This window comes from Dermochelys coriacea, chromosome 2 (genome assembly GCF_009764565.3).
Source record: "Dermochelys coriacea isolate rDerCor1 chromosome 2, rDerCor1.pri.v4, whole genome shotgun sequence".
In the NCBI taxonomy this organism is placed as follows: domain Eukaryota; kingdom Metazoa; phylum Chordata; order Testudines; family Dermochelyidae; genus Dermochelys; species Dermochelys coriacea.
The window spans coordinates 177,060,991-177,086,734 of NC_050069.1; the positions used below are offsets into that span (position 1 = coordinate 177,060,991).

Here is a 25,744-nt window from a genome sequence, read left to right on the forward strand (position 1 = left end):
TCAAAATTGTCATGAAAAATTGGAAATATTTCCTCAGAACTTGTGTGAATTCCTCACCTCCCCCACCCCATTATCTCTTACACTCCTCCTTTTCTACCAACTGCAGCTGGTTGGAGATCTCAAACATTCAAATTTTTGAGAAAAAACAGAGGCAAAATCCGATTCCTCCCCCTTTTTTTGGAACCTCACCTGGCTTGATGCAATTGTTTTCAGAGATAATATAATCTAAGGCGGGGATTACATTTAGCTGAATACAGAAGGAAGAAAATACATATAGAATTTACCCTAAGAGTCATAGCAAGACTGGAAAAGGTGTCTCTAGCTTGGTTTTCCCGACTGATCATAAATAAGGATTTTCTCTTTTTAGAATCCTTTTTAGTAAAACCATGACATTACATAACATTTGTTCTCATCTGGTTTTAGGATCACATAAACATATGGATTTAGGACAACATAAAAATTAGTTAATAATTGGTCTGGATAGGTAGGTTTCACACCCGAGGAGACAATGGGTTTTTCAGCTGTTATGTTGCTGCTTGAACACTATCTTTCCTCCATTCAGCATTGTAATGATGCATTAAATATCTTCTATAAAATAACGTTATTTACCTTAGACAGTTGTAAAGGTATGAAAATGTTGATAGAGATCTATAGTATATTAAAACCATAGCATCCAAAATGGCAGAGAGCTTTAACTCGAGAATGATGTGGAAAAATGAGGGCTAGATTGTTCTGACCTGTAGGCAACCTATGTAGTGGCAGGTTGGGGACGAGACTGTGAGGAACTGTCCCCTCTTGTGTAATGGATATAAGGGGCTGTCTGGAAGTAATAGGAATGGCAGTGGCAGCTTCAAGAGTTGGTCCTCCCAGGAACAACTTGCCAGAAATAGGGTGGGGAGTAACCAAAGCCATTTCTCCCCTCTTCTTTACGTGCCTGCCAGCAGAGGTGACCAGCTGTATGCAAAGAATATGCTGCATCCTTTTCAAGGCTGAGGAAATGAATCCCCACGCCCTGAAGCACATACTTCCTGACGCTTCCCCTTGGTGCGCTGCAGCGCAGCGTCTCCTCCAATGCAGCCTTTCCCAGTCACGTTTTCCTTCTAATTTAATTGTAATTTACTCCAGATTGTACTTTGTATGCCTGCTGTTTTAGTTGTACATTCCCCTGTATCTTTTTTAGTGCAAGCTATTTGTATTCTATTTTTAGGTCTTTCTTTCAATAATATTTTTATTTGTTTTAATATGAAAAAAAATAGAACCAGGGATGCTTACAAAAGGTTCAATGATCCTTTTGATCTGACACTTCACAGGTGTGCACTGTAATTATTTATTAAAGGCTTTTTTATGTAATTTGCCATTTAAGCTAGAAAAAGAGTATATTAAAATTAATAAATGAATAGTCACACTCATCTATGCAAATTTTATGGGGCAAACTCTGTTCAGTTACACCGGCATTGTACTGAGAAAGAAGAATTTGACCATACATCATACAACAGTTGGCACATAATTTGAGATGTGTAATTAATATTAAAAAATAGCTGCATGATATATTCATATTTGGAAACCTTATATGTTTTTTCAGATCCACCTCACCTTTTTCCAGCATTCCACCCTCCTGTGCCAATTGATGCAAGACATCACGAGGGACGTTACCATTATGAACCATCTCCCATTCCTCCACTGCATGTGTAAGTATTATTTTCCACCTTGTTATATTATGGAGCCTAGAACAAGAGACAAATATTGGAATCCTTATGATACTTAAAACTCTGTGCCTGGAAAGCTTTGCTGCTTTCCTTTTCTAGCTGAAGAGCAATATTTACGTCTGGAATGCGTCGAGTTTATCTCTTCGTGGATTCACTGAAGCAGAACCAGGCTGGTGCCTTAGGTATATAATAGGTAGCTGGCAAGTGTCACTTATATATTTTGCTGATGTTTATTCTGTGTGCTGTCATTCTATAAATACTAAATTAAAAAACCCAGAGGCCTATGAAATACTGCTAAATAAAACGTGTACTTTCTCTGGATTAGGCTTGGGATTCTTCATAGTTAAAATTTCCTGTAACGTCAAAGCTTTTTTCTAGTGACTGCCATGAAGCATAATGAAATTTTGGGGGAATTTTCATAGCTCCTGTTGTGTGTGTGCACAAGCAGTCAGGTGATTGATGGGAATGTCACCCAAACAAAATGGCAAATTTAATAGAGCACATGGTTTACACAAAGATAAAAGAAAAGAATGCCAGTGATAACGTGCATTAGAAAAAACGGGGAGAGGAGGAACCCTGTGGAAATAACTATTATCTTATTCTATATAGAGAGAGGAGTATCAGATTTGCAAAATAAAGCAATGATCTTTAGTTGTAATGTTCAGAAAACTGCCATATACCATAAAAAAAAATGGAGCCATAAGGAAGGCTTACTCCTGCGCTAAAAGTCTTGATATATACATTTAATTATATCTAATAATCACCCCTCTTGTTGAGAAAATAAAAGAAGAAATGCACAAGTAATACTTTGAAGAATAATGCTAGTTGTTTAGATGGCAGATTGCATCTCCATGGCTATTAGTTAAAGCTGTGTAATTACATATATACAGAAGAAAAATGAAGTTGTTTTAAAACAAGTCCTCCTCTGTGAGCAGAATTAATTGATATTAACAATCCTAACTACACGCCCACGTACACACGCAATATTTTACCAACGGTTTTTTTGGATTAGTCTCCTTATTACTGAATTTTAATTTCAGAGCAAATTTGCCTGGAGGTAAGTAATAAATCTGTGTTGCAGTCTTCCTTAGGCATTAAAGGAAAAGTGGGTATTTACAGAATGAAAGAGAGAGTACAGAAACTTGTGATATATTCCTTAGAGTTCCACTGATGCATCAGTAAGTATTTACACCGTAATCAACCATGCAATAAAATACATTAAAATAAAGATTTTGATTTAAACCTACTGTTCAAAAACAGGGACATTTTGAGTTAAGGTGGAAGCAACATACAGATTCACCCCTTTCATTCTAGGTTTTGCAATGTATATGAAGCTAGATTCTGATGTAAGCTCTTTAGAGTCCTTCACATGGTTTCTAAAGTCAGCCTTTGGCTGGAGGCTTAGAGCATGATCCTGCTCTCTTCGAAGTCAAGGGAAATTATGCCCTTGGCTTCAACAAGAGCAAGATTGTCTCCGTTACTGTTATTTAATAATACCTGGTATTTAATAGCATCTCTCATTCCAAAGGATACCAAATTGCTCTGAAAACTAATAAACAGATTCTGGGCCTGTAGTTTGCCTAAGCAGAGATTTCAAGGATGAGCCCTATTAGGGATCACTTTCCTGTTGCTGAAATGCATTAGTCTCTTGGGTGTATCACAATAGTATTTTACCAGTGCTCAACAACAGAGCAGAGGCAAATTTTAGGTAAGCAGAATGTGGTTACTCAATTTAGAATATGAAGAGGAGTTGAGGTTAAAAATGTATTGTGACAAAAGCGTCACAAGTTCTTTAAGAACCATAAACGGACAGTTTAATGTCTCATCTGAAATACAACAATACACCCTCTTCATACCATGTTGGGTAAGTGGAATCAGAACTGACTCAGAAGAAAGAGTGCCACTTATTGAATAACCAACACCAAAACTTCTTGTAGAACCTTGGACATCTCCCATCACTGCATAGCTTATAAGAAATAATAGGATTTTAGCAAGAGATCATGGACTGCAGGCAGTTGTTTGAGATGCATGTCATAGTTTCAGCCTTTAACTTTAAAATTAAAATTTCTTTGTTTATTTTTTTTTACTTAAACTTAAGCAGATTCTTCTCTTCCATTTGTTTATGCCATTGCTGAAATGATAGGGTATAACATACCCAATATGTAATGGAGCCAATATGATCAGTGTAATTAAATGTAAATATGTCATTAGGCAATTGTACAAAGGAAACTTTCAGACTGTAACAGCTTTTCATAGGCATTTTCATAGGTTGTAGAGTTTTCAAAAATTCACAGTACTGCATAAACATGATAGACACCAACAGCTATAGTCTCTAGTGTAAATCCATCTTTAGAAACATTGGATTTTGGCTTAGAAAGGATTAATCATTCTTTTGGAGACATTATTTGGATAGTTGTCATGGCATCCTTTTAAAAAAAAACGGATTTAAAGTTATTTTTCAGTTTCTGGGAGACTGCGGATAGGGCATACAACAGGAGTCAGGAAACCAAGGGTTTGTTCACTTCTCTGCCACTGACTCTCTATGTGAGTCACTCAGCTTCTCTGCTCCATATTTTCTCCATATGTAAAACTGGGGTTAATGATGGTTTTTCAACTTTGCAAAGCTGGTTGAGATCTATACCTAAAGAATGCGGAGTCTTACTATAATTGGGTATCAATAAAACAAATAGAGGAAAAATACAGAACATTTCAAAAAGGTCTTGTGCACATGATGGCATCTGGGCCTAAAATATCTTTTTTGAGTGACAGACAAAACAAAAAAAATCAATATCAGTAAACTTTTAGGGTGTAAAAGATTCTTGCATAGTTCCACCATTAAAGATATGTACATGAGATATTAGGATTTTTTTTTAATTACTCATGGGCAGAAATCTTGTATCCCAAATTTCACCCTGGAGCAAAATTTTATAACTGAGTTATAAACACCTAAAATAGGGGTTTATGTTCATGGTGGAATTGCTGACAGATTCATATGTATAGTAGGACTAACAGGCACTGCTATAATTATGCTATCGTACCCTATCATGAAAGATTCCATTGAAAGAGGTTTATAAATTGCTCTCCTTCTTAGATAAACCACCCTACATTAAGGCATCAACAATATGGTACAGAATTAAATTAAAATCTCATAAAATGAAATATGTTCTGTATTAGCTGTTTGACACTTAATTTGCCTCTGAATGAGGAGAGGAAATCACAAATTAACCTGCCTTTGTTTTCCCAACTGTGGCTTATTAGATGTTAGAACAACTGCAATTACAGCCCAGTAATAACCCCCCAACCCTTATGAATATATACTGAAATGTGTCACTTTGTGTTACTGAAACCTGTTTGTTAGAACTGGTTCAGTTTTCCTAGAATTTCTTCAGTTTGTAGCTTAGCAGGAAGAAGCGTGACACACTTTCCTTCAACAGCAGCACATAAACAGCGCTATTAGAAACTACATGTGTCTCACTTTTCAAATTCAAAGCATGAATCTAGATGACTTCTATTAATGCAGTTGTATTATCTTCTGTTAAAGTAACAAGTTAAATTGTCTTGTAACTTAAGCACACGAAAATTAAAACAGACCAAAAGAAAACAGGGATTCTGTGATTTTTCTGTTTGTTTGGCTCAATTTCCTCAATTTATTAACTGGATTTCTACAGTGACAAATCACTCTTTGATTAACTGTGGTTTCTTGCCTTTTCCATTTACTGAAAAATCCTTCTATAATTCCACCTTCTCCCACCAGTCACCAGCCAATTAATGGATAGCCGTGACCTTAATACATTTGAAACCATGCTAGAAACCACAGTTATTTAAATATAATGTGTCACTATCAGCATGCTACCCTGGCCCTTGTGGAAGGGAATTATTTTTTCTGAGAACCAAATTGTAACCATGCAATAAAGTAGCTTTGGTGGTAGTCAGACTGGCTGGCATTGTTTTCAGTATAACAAACAAACAAACAAAAAAATTGCCAACACTGATCAGGGGAACTATGATAGAGTCTTGTTGTCAAAGACAAAGTAAGTGTAAAGTAGTGTAATTTTCAGCTGGGGAGCTCACCCTCATCCTGCACAGGAAGTGGAGTCTTTTATTTTACAAGGAAGCCAGTGTTGTTTAATGAAATTCACTGTGCAGTGTAGAAAATTCCCTAGAGGGCAGGTAGAATTTTAAGGCACTGGAACTGTACACTCTTTTATGTCTTCATATGTAATAAGCTACCAGTTTAGACTTCACCTCTTATCCGTGTATGATCTACATAGGCTCCTTACACATCAACCCTGGATTTGGGCCACTGGCTCTGTGTAAGGGAATGAGTCTAGGTTAGACTGAAGGAATATCTACAATGTTGTAACTTATGTGCTGAGGGGTCAGAGAGGAGTGTCACAAGACAAGCAACCAAAAGGAGGCAAGGTGCAAGTTAGTGTCATCATCTTCCAACTCCTCAACACATAAGTGACACCAAAACATAGACTCCTGACCCTTATTCTAAATTACACATTGGTAAGTGGGTGTAAATCTATTAGTCTGAGTTAACAAAGTCTAAGGCTGTGATCCTGCAAACATGGACGCACATGCTTAAATTTGCGCTGGTAAGTAGATTCCTTGACTTCTGTGGGACTACTCGTGTGCTCTAAGTTAAGCATTTGTGTGAATGTTTACAGGATGGGACCAAGTTCAGATCAGAGAGCCTGATTCTCTGGTGCCTTGCACCTTGCAAAGTCATTTACATCTGAACAAAGGGAGCATAAAATGCATGCAAATCAGCATGGTGTCATTTTAAGCCTAATTTTCACAGACACTAATGACTACACTAGACGGAAGGCAGAGGAAAGTTAAACCCAGATGCTCTAACAATTCAGAGCAGTTTCTCAGCCTTTTTGATACCAGGGACTGGCCTGCTGCCTTCCTAAACTGTGTTAGGGAGAGCTCAGGGACCGACACCAGTCCACAGACCGGTCATTGAGAAACATTTGAACTTATACAAGTCTTACACATTGTCTGTGAATTTGGTTCATTTAATTCAATGGCAGTTCTACATTTGCGGGGCTTGGAGAATTGGACTCTGTAAAGCAAGAATCTCTTGCAACACCAGGGTGAAAAGAAATCTGGGTTTTCTCTGTCTCTTTCTCTACTACTTTAATTTTTCCTTTATACTTGAATTCCCAAGCTCCTTTCCCCTGTAGTAATTGCAATGTCTAGTGTCTTACCTTTAGACCAGTGCCTTGGCAAGTGCAGTGCTTGGTGCACTTCTCAGCTTGGTGCAATGCTATTTGACCTTTCCACAGCAGGAATGGAAATCACACCAGTCTAGCCAATGTTGCTAGTGGGACAAGATTTAACAGCTCTATGGCTTGGAACAGATTTCCTGGGACAGCCAAGAGCCATTGAGGAATGAAGGCTGAGTGGCACATGGGCCTTTGAGGAAAGCTAATGGACGTCGGTATCGGAGCCATCCAGGAAAACATTTAGCTGTAAGCAGACACAATGCTTGTGTTATATAGGAGGCAGCTAAAGAAACCTGCTTCTGGAAGTGGGGAGGCACTGTGTTTGGTCATCATCAGAAGCCAGTAACCATGGACAGCTGTTAGAGGGAAACTTGAAGTTGGGCTTGGGGCTGCTGGGAGCAAAGGTGTAGGTCAGGTGGTGCCAAGAGAAGGCAGAGGAGATGGGAAATGGAAGCTTGGAGCAAGAACATCAGAACGGCCGTACTGGGTCCGACCCATGGTCCATCTAGCCCAGTATCCTCTCTTCTGACAATGGCCAGTGCTTGATGTTTCAGAGGGAATGAACAGAACAGAACAATTTTGAGTGATCCATTCCTTGATGTCCAGTCCTAGCCTCTAGCAATCAGTAGTTTAGGGACACCCAGAGCACGGGATTGTGTCCCTTTCTGTCTTGGCCAATAGCTATTGATGGACCTATCCTCCATGAAATTATCTATTTTTTGAATAGTTATACCTTTGGGCTTCACAACATCCCCTGGTAATGAATTCCACAGGTTGACTGTGTTGGGTGAAGAAGAACTCCCTTATGTTTGTTTTAAATCTGTTGTCTATTAATTTTTTCAGTTGACCTCTAGTTCTTGTGTTATGTGAAGAGGTAAATAACACTTCCCTATTCACTTTCTCCACAGCAGTCATGATTTTATAGAGCTCTATTATATGCCCCGCAAGTCATCTCTTTTCTAAGCCGTATAGTCCCAGTCTTTTAAAATGCTCTTCATATATTGGGATTAAGGGATTTTCATATCCTTAATTATTTTCCTTGCCCTTTTCTGAACCTTTTCAAATTCTAAGATATCTTTTTTGAGCTGGGGCAACCAGAGCTGCACACAGTATTCAAAGTGTGATCATACCACGGATTCATATAGTGGCATTGTGATATTTTCTGTTTTATTATCTATCCTTTCCTAATGGTTCCTAAGATTCCGTTAATTTTTTTGGCTGCCACTGCACACTGAGCAGATGTTTTGAGAGAACTATCCACAATGTCTCCAAGATCTCTTTCTTGAGTGATGACAGCTAATTTAGACCCCATATTTTGTGTGTATAGTTGGGAGTATGTTTTCCAGTGTACATTACTTTGTATTATCAACATTAAATGTCATCTTCCATTTTGTCATCTAGTCATCAGTTTAGAAAGATCCCTTTGTAACTCTTCACAATCATCTTTTGAATTAATTATCTTGAGTAATTTTGTGTTATCTGAAAATGTGCCACCTCACTCTTTCCTGCCTTTTCCAGATCATTTATGAATATATTGAACAGCATTGGTCCCAGTACAGATCCTTGTGGGACCCTGCTATCTACCTCTCTCCATTGTGAAAACTGACCAATTATTCCTATCCTTTTAGGAATCTTGTAACAAGTTACTGATGCATGAGAAGATCGTTCCTCTTATCCATGACAGCTTACTTTGCTTAAGAGCCGTTGACAAGGGACCTTGTCAAAGGCTTTCTGAAAGTCCAAGTACAATATATTGACTCCATCACCCTTGTCCACATGTTTGTTGACTCAAAGAATTATAGTAGATTGGTGAGGCATGATTTACCTTTACAAAAGCCATGTTGACTTTTCCCCGACATATGTATGAGTCTGATCATTTTGTTCTTTATTATAGTTTCAACCAATTTGCCTGGTACTAAAGTTAGGCTCACTAACTGTAATTTCCAGAATCATCTCTGGAGCCTTTTTTTAAAACCAGCTTTACATATCTCCAGTCATCTGGTACAGAGACAATTCTGCAATTTCATATTTGAGTTCCTTCAAAACTCTTGGGTCCATCTGATCCTGGTCACTTATTACTGTTTAATTTACCAGTTTGTTCTGAAACATCCTCTACCGACACCTCCAATCTTGGAGAGTTCCTCAGATTTGTCACCTAAAAAGAATAGCTTGGTTGTGGAAAGCTCCACCTTATCCTCTGGAATGCAGACCAAAGCAAAGAATTCATATAGCTTCTCCTCAACCACCTTGTCTTATTTGAGTGCTCCTTTAGCACCTCAGTCATCCAGTGGTCCCAGTGATAGTTTGGAAGGCTTCCTGCTGGTGATGTACTCGCAAAAACTAATAGCAATTTTTTTTTATCTTTAGTTGCTCTTCAAAAAATCAGTGTTGCATTAGCTACCCTCCAGTCATCTGGTACAGAGGTTGATTTAAGTCATAGGTTAGGAGATAAGGTTAGAAGAGAATGTGGGCTGCCTAGGAGAGAAAGGAAGCAGGAACCAGACAAAGTTTGTTGGATACAAAGGCTAATGTGTACGTACTGCTTGTACACCATTTTGTTGATTAACGAACAGCAAATCAGTGATCATTTGATGTCAGTTGCCTGGCAGCTGTGAGGTAGAGTAAAAAAGGTCTGTGTCCTACACCTGGGGCCTCAGTAGATAGTTTTCCAATGCCTGGACTTTTACAAACTAGGGGAGAGGAATCCTGAGTCTAGACTAGAGTTGTGGTCTCCTGTTTCAGTATGCAGTGTTGCATCATTTGGAATAGTGAATAATGTTTTGTTTAGCTAAAGTTACTTGTTTAGTAATATGGACCCTGAGAATTACAGATCATAAATCCTCATTTGCAAACACACCTGCAAAACAGGTTTAAAAGTAGACCATGTCTTTAAAGAGTAGCTGAGAATTTGGAAAAGCAAACTATTCTGTCTATGTATGGTAGCATGTATTTTATGGAGAAAAGATTTCTAGGAGTTTTGGCTTCCCGTTTGCTTTATTATGAGAGATAGTTGCAGAAGAAAAATATATTATTTTAGTGCCCACATTCATGATACTGCTCCCCCTGCCCTGAAGTAGGTAACTACTTTTAAATATCGCAATTTCTGCATACTTAATTCTGTAGTCAGCTTTTAACCCTCTCAAATATATGCCCTGGCTGAACTGGATAACATGTATATGGAAACCATTGAAAAAGGACAGTCTTATTTAAAAGTTTGATTATTTTAGGAAACAAATTTTAGATTAAGTGGGGTTTTGAGGCCAAATGCATTCCAATGTAAGTGGGTACAACTGCATTGAAGTCAAGTCAGTAGAGTTGTCCGTGATTGACCTAGACTAAATTTGGTTCTCAGTGTTCATTTGCTTATGCGGCTGATTCCTCATCCTTGCTTCTCCTGCTCCTGCTATCGATCAGCCTTTATTTGTGACATCATAATCTCCTCCACAGCAGTTGATTGTGATGTCAGAGGATTATGACTTTAGAAGGGAATAAACAACAGGAGCAGGTGAACTTAAAAAAACAAAGGATCGCTGATCCTCTGCTGCAACCACAATGACTGGGGGTGAGGGGAAGGGGATATACACCAGGAAAACCAAGAGAATTTGGCTCAAAGTTTCAATACATATGTAGTTTTTAAAAATAGAAATTACCCCACTAAAAAAAATAAATCTTGAAAATAAACATAAAGTGAAAATTTTTCAGTGTGGATTTTTTTTGTTTGTTTTATTTTCCCTCCTTAGTCTCCCTTATCTCCCTCCCACTTTTTCTTTTGCTCCCCTTTTCCAGTGGCATTTTTGTTTAAAAACAAAAAGGGTTATTTTGAAAAAGTGCCGTTTTCAGTCAAAAATGTTTTCAATATTAAAAATTCAACCAGCTGTAGTAAATACTTTCTAGGGGCTGTCTGTTGGCCTAATGGAAGACCTAAAATGCCATGTGGGTTTGGTTTTACTTCCTTTCTCCCACATGTTGGGCTGGAAATGCTAATGCTACAGCAATCACCGCCCTTGGAGGGCGGTGGGGTGCATTGAACAGTGACATATTTGCTGTGTAGAGGAGCAGCACTGATGGACTCTGCAGTGACAATGAGTTTGTAGCAGTGCTTTCAGGGAATGTAAAGTGGGGGGAAATAAGGAAAAATCCTTCCACATCAGTAAGGATATAGGATATGACCTTTCTCTGCAAAGCCTCTCTGGATTAAACCCAAAAGTTGCTGGGCATAGACCCTCACTTTGATTCATACATGGAATGGATTTAAGAACACAAGATGTCAATATGAATTAACTTTTACAATAGGAACTCTTTTTATGTTCATCAATATCTGTTATGAAGATGGCAACTTAGAATCTTACTATTGGACATCAATGTCACTTGGCTGCCTTATCCCAGCAGGGCAGTTAGTTACAATATTTACGTAAATTCTCAGGCTTCACTTGAGGTACAGTGGAAACAAAATAAGTGGCAATTGGAATAGTATCTCATATGTCCCGTACACAGCATTGTTCTGCAGAAATGAAGAAATAACTTTGGGTGCTTTCATATGCATGTGTGTGATTTATCTTTGAATAATAGGACAAAGATCTTTGTCTCTGCATAATATAGACTTGAATTTGAGTTACTCCAGATTTACATGAGTATAATGACATCATTTGGCCAGATTCTGACTATAACAAGCTGGAAATATGAAAAGAAAGCATAAGTAAGGAAAGTATTCACACAAAAGATAATGGGAAAATTTCCTATCAATGATTCATTACTTTTATGTAACATATTATAGCTTAAATATATAAATAGATTGGAATAACCACATTGCTATATTTATGCAGTTTAAAATATCTAAAATCTCATTCTGTTATCAGCTGAAAAGAATGCAGGCTTTAAATATAGTGCACATTCGGAGTCTCTGAGCCCATGGCTTCTTGGACAAAATTCCTGTGTTCTTTGTGCTGTAGTCAGCAGTATTAGTCAAGAGAGCAGATATTAACTTTGGTATTCACATTCAGTGAACCGGAAGCAAGCCAACTCTATAGAGGTTGCCGTCAAACCTGTTGCAGTGGCCTGTGAGGTACTGGACTGTGACAGACTTTTTTCTTTCTTTCTCTCTCTTTTTTTCAGCACAATGCTTCCACTCGTGTTAAGTTTTGCTTCAAAGAGAACTGAAATTTACAGTCTTAGCATAATTTTTTTAACAATAAAGTTACGTTATGAATTAAAAGTTCATCCCCAAATTAAGGTAGCATAAACTGTTGGAAACGAAAGCTATGCAAAACAAAGAACATCTTCCACTACCACATTCTAACACAATCCTACCCCTGCTTACTCCACTTCCACCTTCCTTCTCCTCCACCCCCAAAACAAAGACATGTCATTTCTTGTAGTCTTGGAGCACGAATTGAGTTCAATTCAGAACTTTCCTCAAGGAAGACAAAACAAAAATCTAAGCAAGGGCCTGTCTATTTCTTTCCCTGTGTGTGTGTGTGTGTCTGTCTGTCTGTCTTTCTGTCTTTGTAACTATTGAGAGCAGGCTTCTGGAGCCCTCTTCTCTAAATTTCTCAAGCCTAAGTGCTAACTAGCTATTTGTTGCACATTCTGTGGTCTAAGAAAACCTACTGTAATATGTCGAAGTAACAATACAAATTTAAGCCTCAATACTGCCCTCATATGTCCATTGAAGTCCAATAGGAGTTATACCCATGTACCTGAGGAGAGAACTGAGCTCTAAGTTGTTGCTTGGTGATATTGATTAAAAGATAAAATGGTTTAAAGAAAAATGTTGTGCTGTTTAAGTTTATGTCCTTAGGATACTTTATATGCCAAAAGGAGTTAGCATCTTATTTTGCAAGGTGCTGAGTTCATTCTTCAAGGGGCTGAGCACCCTTAACCTCCTGTTAAAGTCCACAGGAGGTTATGTTTCTCAACCCCCTGCCATATTGAGTCCTTAGAGACTTAACCTGCCATGAATTATGACTGCACTTATAATACTCGTGCATGGTATTTCATTGAAGTTAGTGACTTCACTGGGACTCCACAAGGAAATGACTATACACACCACTGAAATTCATTGCAGACCAAAGCCTCAGGAGTGTATCCTTCTCAAATCAGGGACCTCTATTCTTTGTGAATTTTTTTTTTTTTTAGTAAAGTGTTGTGTACACTTGTGACGCTGTAGAAAATAATTAGTGATCATTTCAAACTGGGAACGAAGTCTAAATATAGCTGATTTTAATGTCTACCATTTGAAATGTGTGCATCATAGAATCTTTCACCTTTACATCATCAGTTCAAATCCAGCCTACCTTACAATGTATGGTTACCATGGCTTTTTGTTGGCCTATATAAATGAATTTGATGTCTGAAATTCAGCCCATATTGTAGAGGCTACCAACACAAATAGCTCTATTTCACAACCTTCTAGACACTTTCAGCAGAGAAGGCATGGACTCAATGGCCCCTGAGAATCAACTACTCTCTATCTCTGGAGGCAATCCCTTCAGATTGTGATCTGCACACATCATCAGGACAACATGAGGAAGTTTGCACTGCTGATAGCCATTCTGTACTGTGGTACCTGTTCTGTGGAGATTTTGTTTGTATAATTTAGCTTCCAGTTTTAAAAAATGTAACCCATAAAATCCATTTACCTTGTACAAGAACTTGTTATTTATAGATTTTCTCCCTTGCTTGCATACATTTGTGTGCAAGAATCATTCCTAAGTCTGTAGATTTACTTTCCAAAAGGTATATATTACAGGCGTTATCCAAGAACAACTTGTTGTAGCTCCAGCTATGGAGGCACACTGGTTTGGAGTAGCACCAGAATTGTTTCTTCTTCTGGCTATGGCGTTTCAGTTGTCCACATATGTTCAGCACCTAGCCAGAAGTGACTTGCAGTGCTGATTCTGTAGCAACACAATGTTTCCGTATGCCTGCGAGGTAAAGTAGCAGGAAAAATTGAGAAAGTTCTGAAACAAACATAAGAACTTGGGATAGAGGCAAAGAGAATGGAGCAATGGCTATTTGTATAAGTGTTTTTTGTTTCAAGTTAACCTTAAGCTTTAACATAGGCTGTGTTTGACACAGTTGGTACTAGAAGCATCCTGGTGCTTGTCACACCTGCTTCTTTGTTTGCCTGAAACCAATGAGTGTTGTTGGAGGATGGAAGATATTAGCCTACAGCTCTCCCAAAAGGCTCTGCTCTTGGAGTAACAAAATCACCCAGCTCCAAAACCTGAAGCAGCTCCGATTCCACAAGGTCACTCCCAGCATTGGACATGTGGGTGTACAGATGCACCATAATACCCATATACTAGCCTCTGCTATACAGGCAACCTGCTTAAATGGAGTGGTTGGTAGAAGCACACCAACCCGTCCCTCTCCATCCCCAATGGCTCCTGCTCCCAGAACTTATTTTCCGGAATTGGCCCCTGCTTTGCGGCTTGTTAAGAGAATAGTTTATGTACATATACATACATATATTTAAAACTATATGGCATTTAGTGAGGTACTGTCAGAACACTTGGGTTCTTCTGATGTTTAACACAGTTTCCAATCCCAGCATTACAGTGAATATTAGTTTTGGACTGTCCACCAGTGCAGAGATGAAGAGCATCTCTCCAGTGGTGGACTAGCAACCACGATTAATGCTCAGAACTTGCATCATCATTCTTACCAGAACTATGGTCCTTTCAAATTAGAATTTTTGTAAAATGTTTTCTTTGCAACCACAGAATTTCAGTGGCAAATTTAAGATCAATGATATTCACATTTCCATAATTGAATTTGACTTTTGAAATTTAGTGACACTCGTTTTTTAATCTCTCAAACTCACCTTCTAGCATGTAAATTAGGAATGAAGCAAAAATCCCACAGGGCTGGTGTTTAATATTGTGAATGTGACTTATTTTAGGTGTTATAAATGAAAGGATTTTTTTTAATGTTCATTTAAGGGTAATGTGAGAGCTTTTCCAGGCAGCTAGCCAGAATAAAGAATGCCTTCTGTGCTACCTTCGTGGAAATAGGTAAGGGAAGAAGAGAAGCGCAAACTTGTTGAACTAGTAAAAATCATGGCATTCTCAAGTATTAAATGCAGCCGGTTTATAAAAATCAACAGTGATGTATGGAATGGGGAGGAGGATACTGTATTAAAAGGTTTTTAAAAAGGCCAAGTTCCATGGAAGTTTTGAAAAAGACATCCAAAAATGTGAAATTATTTACGGGGGGAGAGGTGATTCCCTATTAGTTTAAAATACTCATTTTTAAAAATATACATGTGGAATTGGTGTTTTAGAAAATTGATTTCAAAGTTTGATTCTCCTCTTACAGCTCAGTCCTGCTGTCCCTGTGCAGGGAAATCTTTCAGTACAGGCAGTGGCAGTTGTGCTTAGATTAAGGGCCAGATTCTGATACCCTTCTTCCAGCTGAGTAGTCAAATTGGTTGATATCAGAATCTGGTAATCAGACTGCAGGATTGGTTCCAAAATAGCCATGCACTTTTTCCTCAAATCTGTATAGAGACATATACATAGGAGTGGCTGTTCTCACGCATGCTGCCTCCTCTTTTACACATAAGGCTTCCTGTGATCTGTGAACAGCCAAAAGATAAATCAAAAGTAATTATAGTAATTACTCCAACTCTCTTCTTAGTATTGCAATTTCTGATGGTTATGGGTTCTCCTTCCCCCCCCCCCGTTCTCTTTTGTACACAAAAATTTCAAGGTTGTTTTTTAAATACCTTGAGGCATTTTGTGAGTGTTTTTGAACTGGTTCACCATTCACCAGTGTATTTGCTCATCAACCTTTGATGAGGTTTTTGTCATATGCACCCACTGAAGTTTCAGTGTACTCAAGCATTAGAAAAGCCACTATTTGAGAGTCTTTGTTTTCTTTGTTGAGCTGTTTATTTTGCTTTCTTCCCACGCGGTTCCCTGGCCTTGCTCTGACAACTGTTTTTCTGCATGAATTACATTCCTCGGGGCCACAAGTCTCCTAATTCTTCCAGTCGATTTGATTTCTGCCTGTGTGATTAGTCTTCAGCTCCAGCTCACAGTTGGTCTTTGCCAAGCAAACTGCTTGCTAAGTGCCTTTAACATGAAGACCTAACTACATTTTTTAACCTCATTAGTGTATAGGGCACTGCTTCGTTCTAGTTTAATAACATGGCTACTATTGAATCATCACTTGCTCTAAAACAGGTTATAAAAAGGTTACTTAGTTGTCTGATTTTCCTCTTCATATGATCATGCTTTTGCAGGAGAGCAGTTTGGTGTCTTAAGTACATGTCCCGTTTTTATCATGTAAATAGCCCTTTGAAAGAAAACCCATTAACACTGCATGAGGTACATTTTCATAGTAAGGAACTTCATAATAGTACTTCAAAAAGATCATTACAAGCTATTTGGAAATAGTGAATCTCAGTAATGAGAACTAGTGGAAAATATCTTACAGGATTCTTTCGAATGTTTTGGAGGTAGGGGGAGGGAAAGGACAAACATTTACTTCTCAGTCAAGCTTTCTAGTTATGCCAGTGTAAATCCAAAACCCACTGTAATTTGGATTTACACAACTGCAGCTGAGATCTGAATCTGTCCCAGCTCGCCTTTAACTAAGCATTAGAAGAATGCAATCTGATTGAATTTGCATGTAAAGTTCCATGGACAAGGTTATATTTTCAAATGTTATAAATACAGAAGAAAAATAAAAGTTTCCCTGAAAAGACAACTTCACCGGAGAACTGGAGGGAAGCAAGCAAGCACCAGGTTGCATGCCACTTGTGATGGTGTGTTTTTGTACAGATGCATAGCACGGCCACTCAGAGGGTGAGACTTCATGATTAATGGTGTTTATTCTTGACAGAAGCCTCCTTTATTTATCTGCAATACAGTTTAGCGATTTTATCAGTCACCTGAATGAAAAATATTCAGTCATACCAATATTGCAGTGTAAATTGAGTAGAGTCACTTTTTATTATATCTTTCAGCCTTATCATCTGCACAGTAATTTTCTAGCAGGGGTTTGATATAGAAAGGCTGGATTTAGCTGTACTTGACACAAAGCCTCTTCAATTTCCCATAAAAGTTCAGGCTGCTCTTAGAAATGTGTGTGTATATATATATATATATATATATATATATATATATATATATATATATATATATACACAACCCCTCTTATCCAAGCAATTTCAGGATTTGAAAGAATAAAGATAAAATGCACAAACCTGGATGTGAGAAATGTCGTTAATATGAAAACATCTAATAGCTGTGAAGCCACTGGTGACAGGTTCTTTAGTGTTTAAGCATGTGGTTTAGTGCAGAGCTTTTTGCATGGCTACGTAGTCTGACTTTCTTCTAATCAATCATCATCCAACTCCAATCAGCATACAGGCAGACCCTATCGTTCATCCTGGGTGTAATTTCAGAGTTGAAGACTATAATGGCCACATACAGCACATTAGTCACTGCGATAACAGCCAGTGGCACTGCTGAAGAATTGGGCGGGGGGACGAGGGGAAATAAAATTATTCTTATTCTCATGATGCGTTAGTGAAATAGGAGCCAATGTTAAACAAACGTTTATTCAATTAGCTGGTTTAGCAGCACTAAGTGTGAGAAGGCTGGTGACATTTCTTTGACCTGCTTTTTTGGGAGAAGATGCAGATGGTATTATATATCCACATATTAATGTTGTCCTTCTCACAAACATGCTAGTTAAACACATCAGGAGGTTTCAACCACTTTCTGTAAACCAGAGGAGAATATAATTTTAATACTGAATAAGAGCAGGTATGCACGAGTGCATTGCAAGAAAACTATTGCACACCTGAATTTGCCTGAGGAGCATGGTTGGTAATACTAACACTCAGTTAGTGTGGTGTATATTAAAAAAAAAATTAGACCTTTTCTGTAGCATATTGCACTGCAATACAGTGTGAAGGTGCAGTGGCATATGAAGTTTCATAATATTTTCCACCTCCTCTAGAATGGAGCTGTGTTTTCTCTGATCTTATATGAAAATGTACTTATAGTGTCAGTATGTTGTAGTGTATGGACCAAGACCTGCACATCACATATTGTTTGAAGTACTGTTAGCCTTGATGCAGTAATGACCACAAGCTAACCAAACTGGAACTGGAGTTGGCTGAAGAGCAGGAGGGAAAAAAATTCACAAACACTGGGTTGGGCTGGCTTGTGATGCCTGTACTCTCACTGATTCTGTATGAAGTTCCATTGACGTCAATGTCACCAGAGTAAAGTAAGTCAATTTGTACAGTAAGGTAATACTAAAAGGGGGTAAGGGTACCATTATCTGGCCCATTATCACTGTTATTTAATCTTTATAGTACCACAGCATCCAGAAGCTCCTATCAGGATCACAGCTCCATTGTGTTAAGTGCTGTACAAATATATACAAAAGACATGGTCCCTGCCCTGAAGAGCTCACAATCTGAGAAGACAAATGACATATGAAGGGAAGAGGCGAGAGAGAGAGAATTGTTTGTAATATATTTGCAAAAAAGAAAAGTATCATCTCTGTTTTACAGGTGGGGAAACTGAGGCACAGGGAGATGATGTGAAACACCCAAGGTCACACACCAGATCATTGACAGCCAGGAACAGAGCTGATATCTCTGTAGACCTGATCCATTTCCCTATTCACTGAGTCATTCATCCTGACCATTTATGTGTAAACAGTGTATGCCCTGGACTCATTAATGATGTATATGTACATGCATCTGCTGTATGATAACTCTCTTAACTGACATACTATTACTGAATTGTAGGCTCCAGAGTATCTTGTGGCTAATCATACTGTAATCTGATATTAATATTAATCTCTGCACAGATTTAATTGTTTCACTACGCTAGTTACAGTTTCGACATTTGTTTTGGAAGCATGGCAGGCACAGTGTTGATTAGTTGTTAATACAGGGATCTGAACATAGGAAATCAAGGTTCTGTTTTCCGTGCTGCTAATAAAGTATCATGTTATCTCAAGCAAATCACGACACTTCATGCTGAGATTTTAGATGAAAGGTATTACAAATGTATAAAGTGCTTTTTTATAATTCATTTTAATTTTTAAGTTTGCTTGGTATTTTGCTTAGTTGGCCTGACTCTCAAAATGCAATCCTTCAGATCTGAAGCACTGAGTGATGAAAACTAAAAAGTAGCAAAGCTTAATTTAGAGGAATGCATGACAGGTTTCAGAGTAGCAGCCGTGTTAGTCTGTATTCGCAAAAAGAAAAGGAGTACTTGTTGCACCTTAGAGACTAACAAATTTATTTGAGCATAAGCTTTCGTGAGCTACATTGGATGCATCCGATGAAGTGAGCTGTAGCTCACGAAAGCTTATGCTCAAATAAATTTGTTAGTCTCTAAGGTGCCACAAGTACTCCTTTTCTTTTAGGAATGCATGACTATCCTTTATTAAATGTGATTGATGAGGATCCAGAAATATGAAAAGTTGTTATTTTTATAAATCTTACCCCATCAGTTAAGTACATGTCTTTGTGTTTGTTTATTATTGTTTGCAAATTTAACTAGATGTTTAAAGAGGAAGGAGTGAGAGTTACGGGGTGGTATTTTTAAAAGCACTCAGTATTGGCCTAATTTTAGTTCCATTGAAGTCTATGGGAGTTCTACTATTGACTCTAGTGGGAGAAGAATTAGGCTCACATTAAGGGTTTGTCTTCACTACGGGGAGATCAATGCTGCTGCAATTGATGCTGCGTGTGTCAATTTAGTGGGTCTAGTGAAGACACACTAAATCGATGGCAGAGCACTCTCTGGTCGACCCCGGAACTCCAGCTCTCCAAGAAGAGTAAGGGCAGTTGACTGGAGAGCATCTCCCATTGACAAAGTGCACTGAAGACACCTGGGTAAGTCAATCTAGGCTACATTGACTGGAGTAGTGTACTACACATAGCTGGAGTAGTGTAACTTAGGTCAACTTACCCCGGTAGTGGAGACCAGCCCTAAGACTCATCTGCTCAAACTCCATTGAGAGTGTAGGTGTCTTAATATCTCTGAGCATCTGGCCCTAAGTGTAGTGCTGTTGACTCTCTCACCCATAATTACTTTACTTTGAAGACAGCAGAAGTTTTGCGGTCGAGTAGGCTTGGGCACTGCCATAGCAAATATAGTCCTTGAGAAACATGGTCAGTTAAAATTGGACCCACACACATGCACATAAAACGCTTACCAAAGTGCAAAACCTCTTTTTCCTAATCAGTGCTACTGTCTTAAATAATATATGAATTGTTGTGTAGTACACTCTATTGTCGTGTCCTAAATAGTTAGATGCAGTGTATGTGTAGGCGTGTGTATGCATGTTGGTAAAGTATTTAGTCTAATCTAATTGTTTTTTTCCCTTGGGTTTGTAAAACTGCCATATGGGATTATTTTAGCACTTTCTTCTATGAATTAATAAACAATGTTTTTTCTCGCAAATAGTTTATCTGGTGGATGATATTCATGTGTTTTCTGGGGACAAAATTAGTGCCCTGAGCCCAATATTGCAAGTACCTACTACTGAATGTGGGGCATATAACTTTGAATAGTAACATTGGGATCATTTAGACTACTTAGAATTGTTAGCACTGCGCTCACTAGTAAGTGTTTGCAGGATCAGGTCCCAGGTTTCCAGGGAACAGAAATTCTTGGTATAAAATACTTTTTCATTGGAAATAGGCATAACATTGACAACTGGTGCTAAGGGGTTAATCGGCTTATATGGATATTGTATTAAGCAAACTTAGTCATTTAACAAGGGATATATGACCAAACCTATTCATTCAGTCATGCGTCAGAATAGGGCTGCATTTGTCTGAAATATCAAGGACGATTTTTTGTTGTTCAAATTCGAAGATCAAATAGAAATAAAAACTTTATTGCTTTGCTGACAGTCTTCTAAAGATTACTCACAAAAAAATAAACAAACCCATAGGCATATTTATGTTTTTAATTCTCCAAACAATACGGAACTGAATGGATATCAGAGAAACAGCCTGGCATAGATATTAGCTCTTGCATTGAATGAGGTACTGGAAAATGATTAAATATCGAGGTTTGAACTTTGACATTTTAGTAATATAACAAGAAATATGAAAAGGCAATAATAAATTAGGCTATGTTATAATATTTCATTCCAGTTGGTTGACAAGCTTTGTTCTCTAAGATAGATTATTGTTCTATCTGAAGCCTTAGCACAGTGTCATGTTTGAGATGCTGTAGTTATAGATTGCTTACAGTTTTCAGTATTACCTTTTGTTTTTTCAATGCACTAATAAAAGGGCCATTTTGAAAACTTTGGATAAAACTTGGCATTAAATTTCTAGTCTAGAATCAGATTGTTTCCTCTAAAAATAAGGAAATGCTTAAATTGTCATACAGTTTTTAAAAAGATAAGCAGTACAAAAAATAAAAACAACCCTAAAGCCCACAGTTTTATATTGATTTTAAAACTGTTGTTAAGGCACGAATAAAAAAAACCCCACCACTTTTAGTCCAGATTTTCTTATGATACAGGTTCTTTATGCTGCTAGGCTCAAATAGCCCCTGGAGAATACCGCCATGCTAGGGGTGTTCTACGATTGGAGTGAGGCTGGCGGAACAACTGTATCCCAGCTCTGTTCCCAGCATAATGGGTGCAGACAGAGAGGTGTGCAGGGACATCTCTGCACAATTTAGTGTAGTCCCCGGACTCAGAATTAGGGAAGCACAAAACTGGCTTAAAGCCACCTTAGCTCCCCATTCTTCTGTTCCTGTGACAGCCACAGAAGTTTAAGAATACTCAGCCTAAATTTAATAATAGATTATTGGATGGCACTTGGGGGAGATTCCCTGCTTAGCTCCCATCCCCGGACACGTGGCTGAATGCTAAAACAGCATATGAAGGGGGGGGGGGGGGAGAAAGGATGGAGGGCATTAGTGGGTGAAAAAAAATGGCATTTTTTCTGTTTCCTTGTTGAATTCTAAAAATATTCTGACTTGCTCAACAGTAGGTTGAGAGAACAGCTAGAATACTTTGTCAAAAATTTTCCTTTTTTTTTTTTAATTTCAAACTTTGAAAAATTTGACTTTGTACGACTAAGGGAAAGAATGTTCCTCCTCCTTCACATCCTCTGACAGGAGAATAGATTTTGGGAGATAGCAGGATAGAGAAACACTCCATGTCTGTGTTGCCAACTTAAGGCCTGGTCTACACTTAAAAGTTGGTTGACAAAGCAGTGTCCCCTGAATCCCTGGTTCAGACACAACTAGGTCGATGGAAGAATGCTTCCGTTGACCTAGCTACTATTGCTTGGATGGGACGTGGGTGATGTTCCTACAGTGACAGAAAAACCTCTTCCATTGCTGAGGAAGCATCTACATTGTGGCGCTACTGCAGCCTAGCCACAGCCCCGTAGCTGTGCCAGTGTCACGCCTGTAGAGAGGGCCTAAATGTTGGAGCCATCTGTGCAGCTGTCATGCCTCACCCCACTCCACTCAATGGAGGGAAAAGACTGGGAAGCACTCCCCCAAGTCCCCACTACGTACTGTTAGGCAGGGGGCTACTGCAGAAGTGTGCCCCATGGGATGCAGGAGGTGCACCTCTGCTCACCCCTGTGCAGTCTCTCCAAATCCTGCCTACCTCTCACTCCAATTCATAGCAGAACTGCAGTAGTTCCAAGAGACCCTCCGTCCCTATGGAGGAAGGGACGGGATTTCCCCTCTGTCTGCAGCTGATCTGAGAGCGTTTTATTTTTCTTTAATTTTAAAGATGAGCACTTATTCAATGGTAGAATGTGGTTCCTCTGCAATCTGCTTTCTAACACCCCTCTCCCTTTCAAAAAATATAAGTGACTGCAGAGCTCCTGAGAAGTGCTGGGTAGGCAGCACTCTGAATGGGGTCCACCCAGGCCATTGAGCACAGGCCGTGGCAGGGCAAGGCTCCATCCATACAGTCCTTGGCCTGTCTGATCAGATTGCCAGTGACAGGGACTAATTTTAGTGATGAGGATACCTGTCCCTTAGAACTGGATGGGGAAAATCAACTTATGTTGCATCGTGTGCTGTCACTGCTCGGGTGGCCGTGATGATCATTGTCAACCTCTGCCATAGTCCTGCATGTTAGCTAGAGCAGTGGTTCTCAAACTCATTTAATCGGGCCTCCCTTCTTAGTGTCCATAGTCATTTATGTATGCTCCTCCCCCCCAAGTATATATACCACCACCCAGCTCTGAAGGCAGAGCGGAGAGCAGCAGCTGCTGACAGGACACCTAGCTCTGAGGGCAGCACCGCGCCAGCAGCAGCACAGAAGTAAGGGAGGCCAAGTGAAACTTGATATTTGTCTATCACGTTTCACAGCTGACTTAGCGCCCCATTGACACCCTTACTTCTGGGCTGCTGCTGCTGCCACCCCAGGGCTGACAGCCGGAGCTCCACTGCCTCCAGGTGAGGGAGAGGAGAGCTGAGGCTGGGTGGCAGGGCTCCGGTTGTCCCCTTTATCCCCACCTTCTGCACCAGCGCCATCCACCCATGACTGACAGTCAGAGCTCTTCATCCCACCCCCAAAAAGCACGCAGTTTGCGCCTCCCTTGGCACATTCCCACCCGTCCCCTGGGAGGCCTGCCCCACAGTTTGAGAATAGCTAATCTAGAGGCTTAAAGGCTCTCTAACACTGTCAGTCCCCTGACTTACAACCTTCCTATCAATGCTACAAATGAACTTCGTAACAATTTCCAATAAAACTGAAATTCTTTGGATAGCCCTGAAGGCGAAGCCACTATTTAGTGTCAATAGAAGAATCATGACAGCCCCACTGAGATTGTATCAGATACAACAACCTGTGAATAGGGTACCACATCTTGGAATAGGTATAAATAGTTCACTCTTGTTGTGCCAGATACAAAAGCCCCATAGTTGTTTCCCCAGTAAAGAGAAAAAAACAACTGCTGAAACAAAGTGAGGAAATGTTTCTTCAGAGCTACAAGGAAAGTGCAATAGAATTGCAACACTTATATTTATAATTTTGTTGTATTTTATTGTTTTTAGTTGACTATAAGAGTGTTACCTATATAGTTCAATGTTTGTTTTACTGGTTTCCTGGCTGCTCCCTCTCTACACAGTTTGGTCACATCTTTTTATAGCTCCTACCCATTGTAATGTGCTTGCTTTTAATTTTCGTTCTCTTCCAGAAAGAATTTGGAATGCACTTAGTTTTATTTTTGAAAAGCTAAACAGTAAGTTAGTAAGAGATGTCACCAGTCATTGGTTTGATGAGGATTTCTGTGGTTGCAGTTGTAAACAGCAAAGCAAAATGTCACTCCATCTCCCCTGATAGGTAACTGTCAAATCAAATGTCTTACCTACAGTACAGCACTGGTCATAAAAAGTGAACATTGAATGATAGTGAACATTAAACACTGTGGTATCTGCAGTGCTGTGTATCTTAATGACGAGTGCTAAACAAGTACTGCTATGTACGTTTTTTTAAAGAGGTCGATGTCTTTATTAAATCATCCAGAAAAAGTCATGACAAACAGGAAAGATATGTTTACCGGACCAGTTTCAAACCCCAAGCTCCCCACATGCTGATTGCACCCCTCCTGCACAGAAGATGGATCAGCTGCCTGTTTGACACCCTCCTCGCATCCTGTGCAGAGTTGTCTACAGAGCTGGGATCTGCACAAGGCGAGAGGGCACAGACTTGGTAGGCTGACAGTGGGTGGTTTACAGCCCTGCATTATTTGGGTGGGATGGCCTTGACTTGTGTATGCGTGTGTGCAACTTGTCCCCTTTCAGCTCTGAAGACATTGCCTGGAAAAGGGCAATTAGCTGTTCCCTTGAGCACTCCTGTGGTGGGCAATGGAAGTAAGAGGGCGTTCAGAAGGCAAGGCAGGAGGAAGGCCACTGGGTGGAGAGAGCCACTCTGGATGTTTTATCAGGGTGGTTATGTCTCCAGCAGTTCCCTACAGACCCTCCAGGTATTGGGGCTGCCCTACAAATCATCCCTGGAGAGGAGCAACCCTGCTCTCCCGTGTTTTCTTCTCCCATAGCCTCCACCTGTAGATGTTCCCTTGGGGAGGTGGGTTTTATCTGGCTTACAGAGTGATTTAATGAGAATCAGCTGAATATACCATTTTGAAAAATAGAAGCAGTAAAACACAGCCCCCTGGTCTCTTTTACTGAAAGGTGGAAAAATCTCTGTCTCCAAAGAACTATTCAGTGTACAGTAAGAGTTGTGTTGCCAGGGCCTCTGGGTGTAGATACAGCAACACTGAGGCCCCAATTCAGCAAAGCACTTGCATGTGCTTACCTCCTTTTGAAGTTACTTTAAGCACCTGTTTAACTACTTGCTGAAGAGGGATGGGGTTACTGAGGTGCTTAAAGTTAAGCACACACTTAAGAGCTTTCCTGGGCCAGGGGCTTAGCTACTATGGTGATGAATGCTACAGGAAAACATATGGGTAGATTAGATAGATTGTAACACTGGGTTTATGCAGATTTCCTTCAAAATGTCAGATCTCCGTGGAGGTGGAGAACCAGATGCCTGCTCCCTCTGCAAGCCTCTTATTATACAGCAGGTAACATAGAAAGAGCTCTACTCTCCCACAGGGCATAGAGATTTTTGCTGATGTGAGGGCAAGGATGATTATGATACAAAATTTACAAAACGAGGCATGACGTTCCAAGCTCTTATTGCTGAAGAAAGTGATCCTGCTCAGATTGAAATCAACAAAAATGTTGCAATTGCATTCAGTAGGAGAAGGCTCGGACCCAAAGTAGAACTAGCTACATCAATCCTTTATCTGTCATGCCATGC

The 25,744-nt window shown here is 39.4% G+C and overlaps 1 protein-coding gene across 4 annotated transcripts in view; it reads left to right on the plus strand.

Annotated features, from left to right (window-relative positions):
* The window catches only part of GLI3 (GLI family zinc finger 3), a 238,462-nt gene that overhangs the window by 132,300 nt on the left and 80,418 nt on the right, over window positions 1-25,744 (plus strand). For all 4 annotated transcript variants that reach the window (XM_043508698.1, XM_038392900.2, XM_038392901.2 and 1 more), the window contains one exon: window positions 1,583-1,688. In XM_043508698.1, coding sequence (XP_043364633.1) covers window positions 1,583-1,688 — 106 coding nt within the window. The remainder of the gene's footprint in view (window positions 1-1,582; window positions 1,689-25,744) is intronic.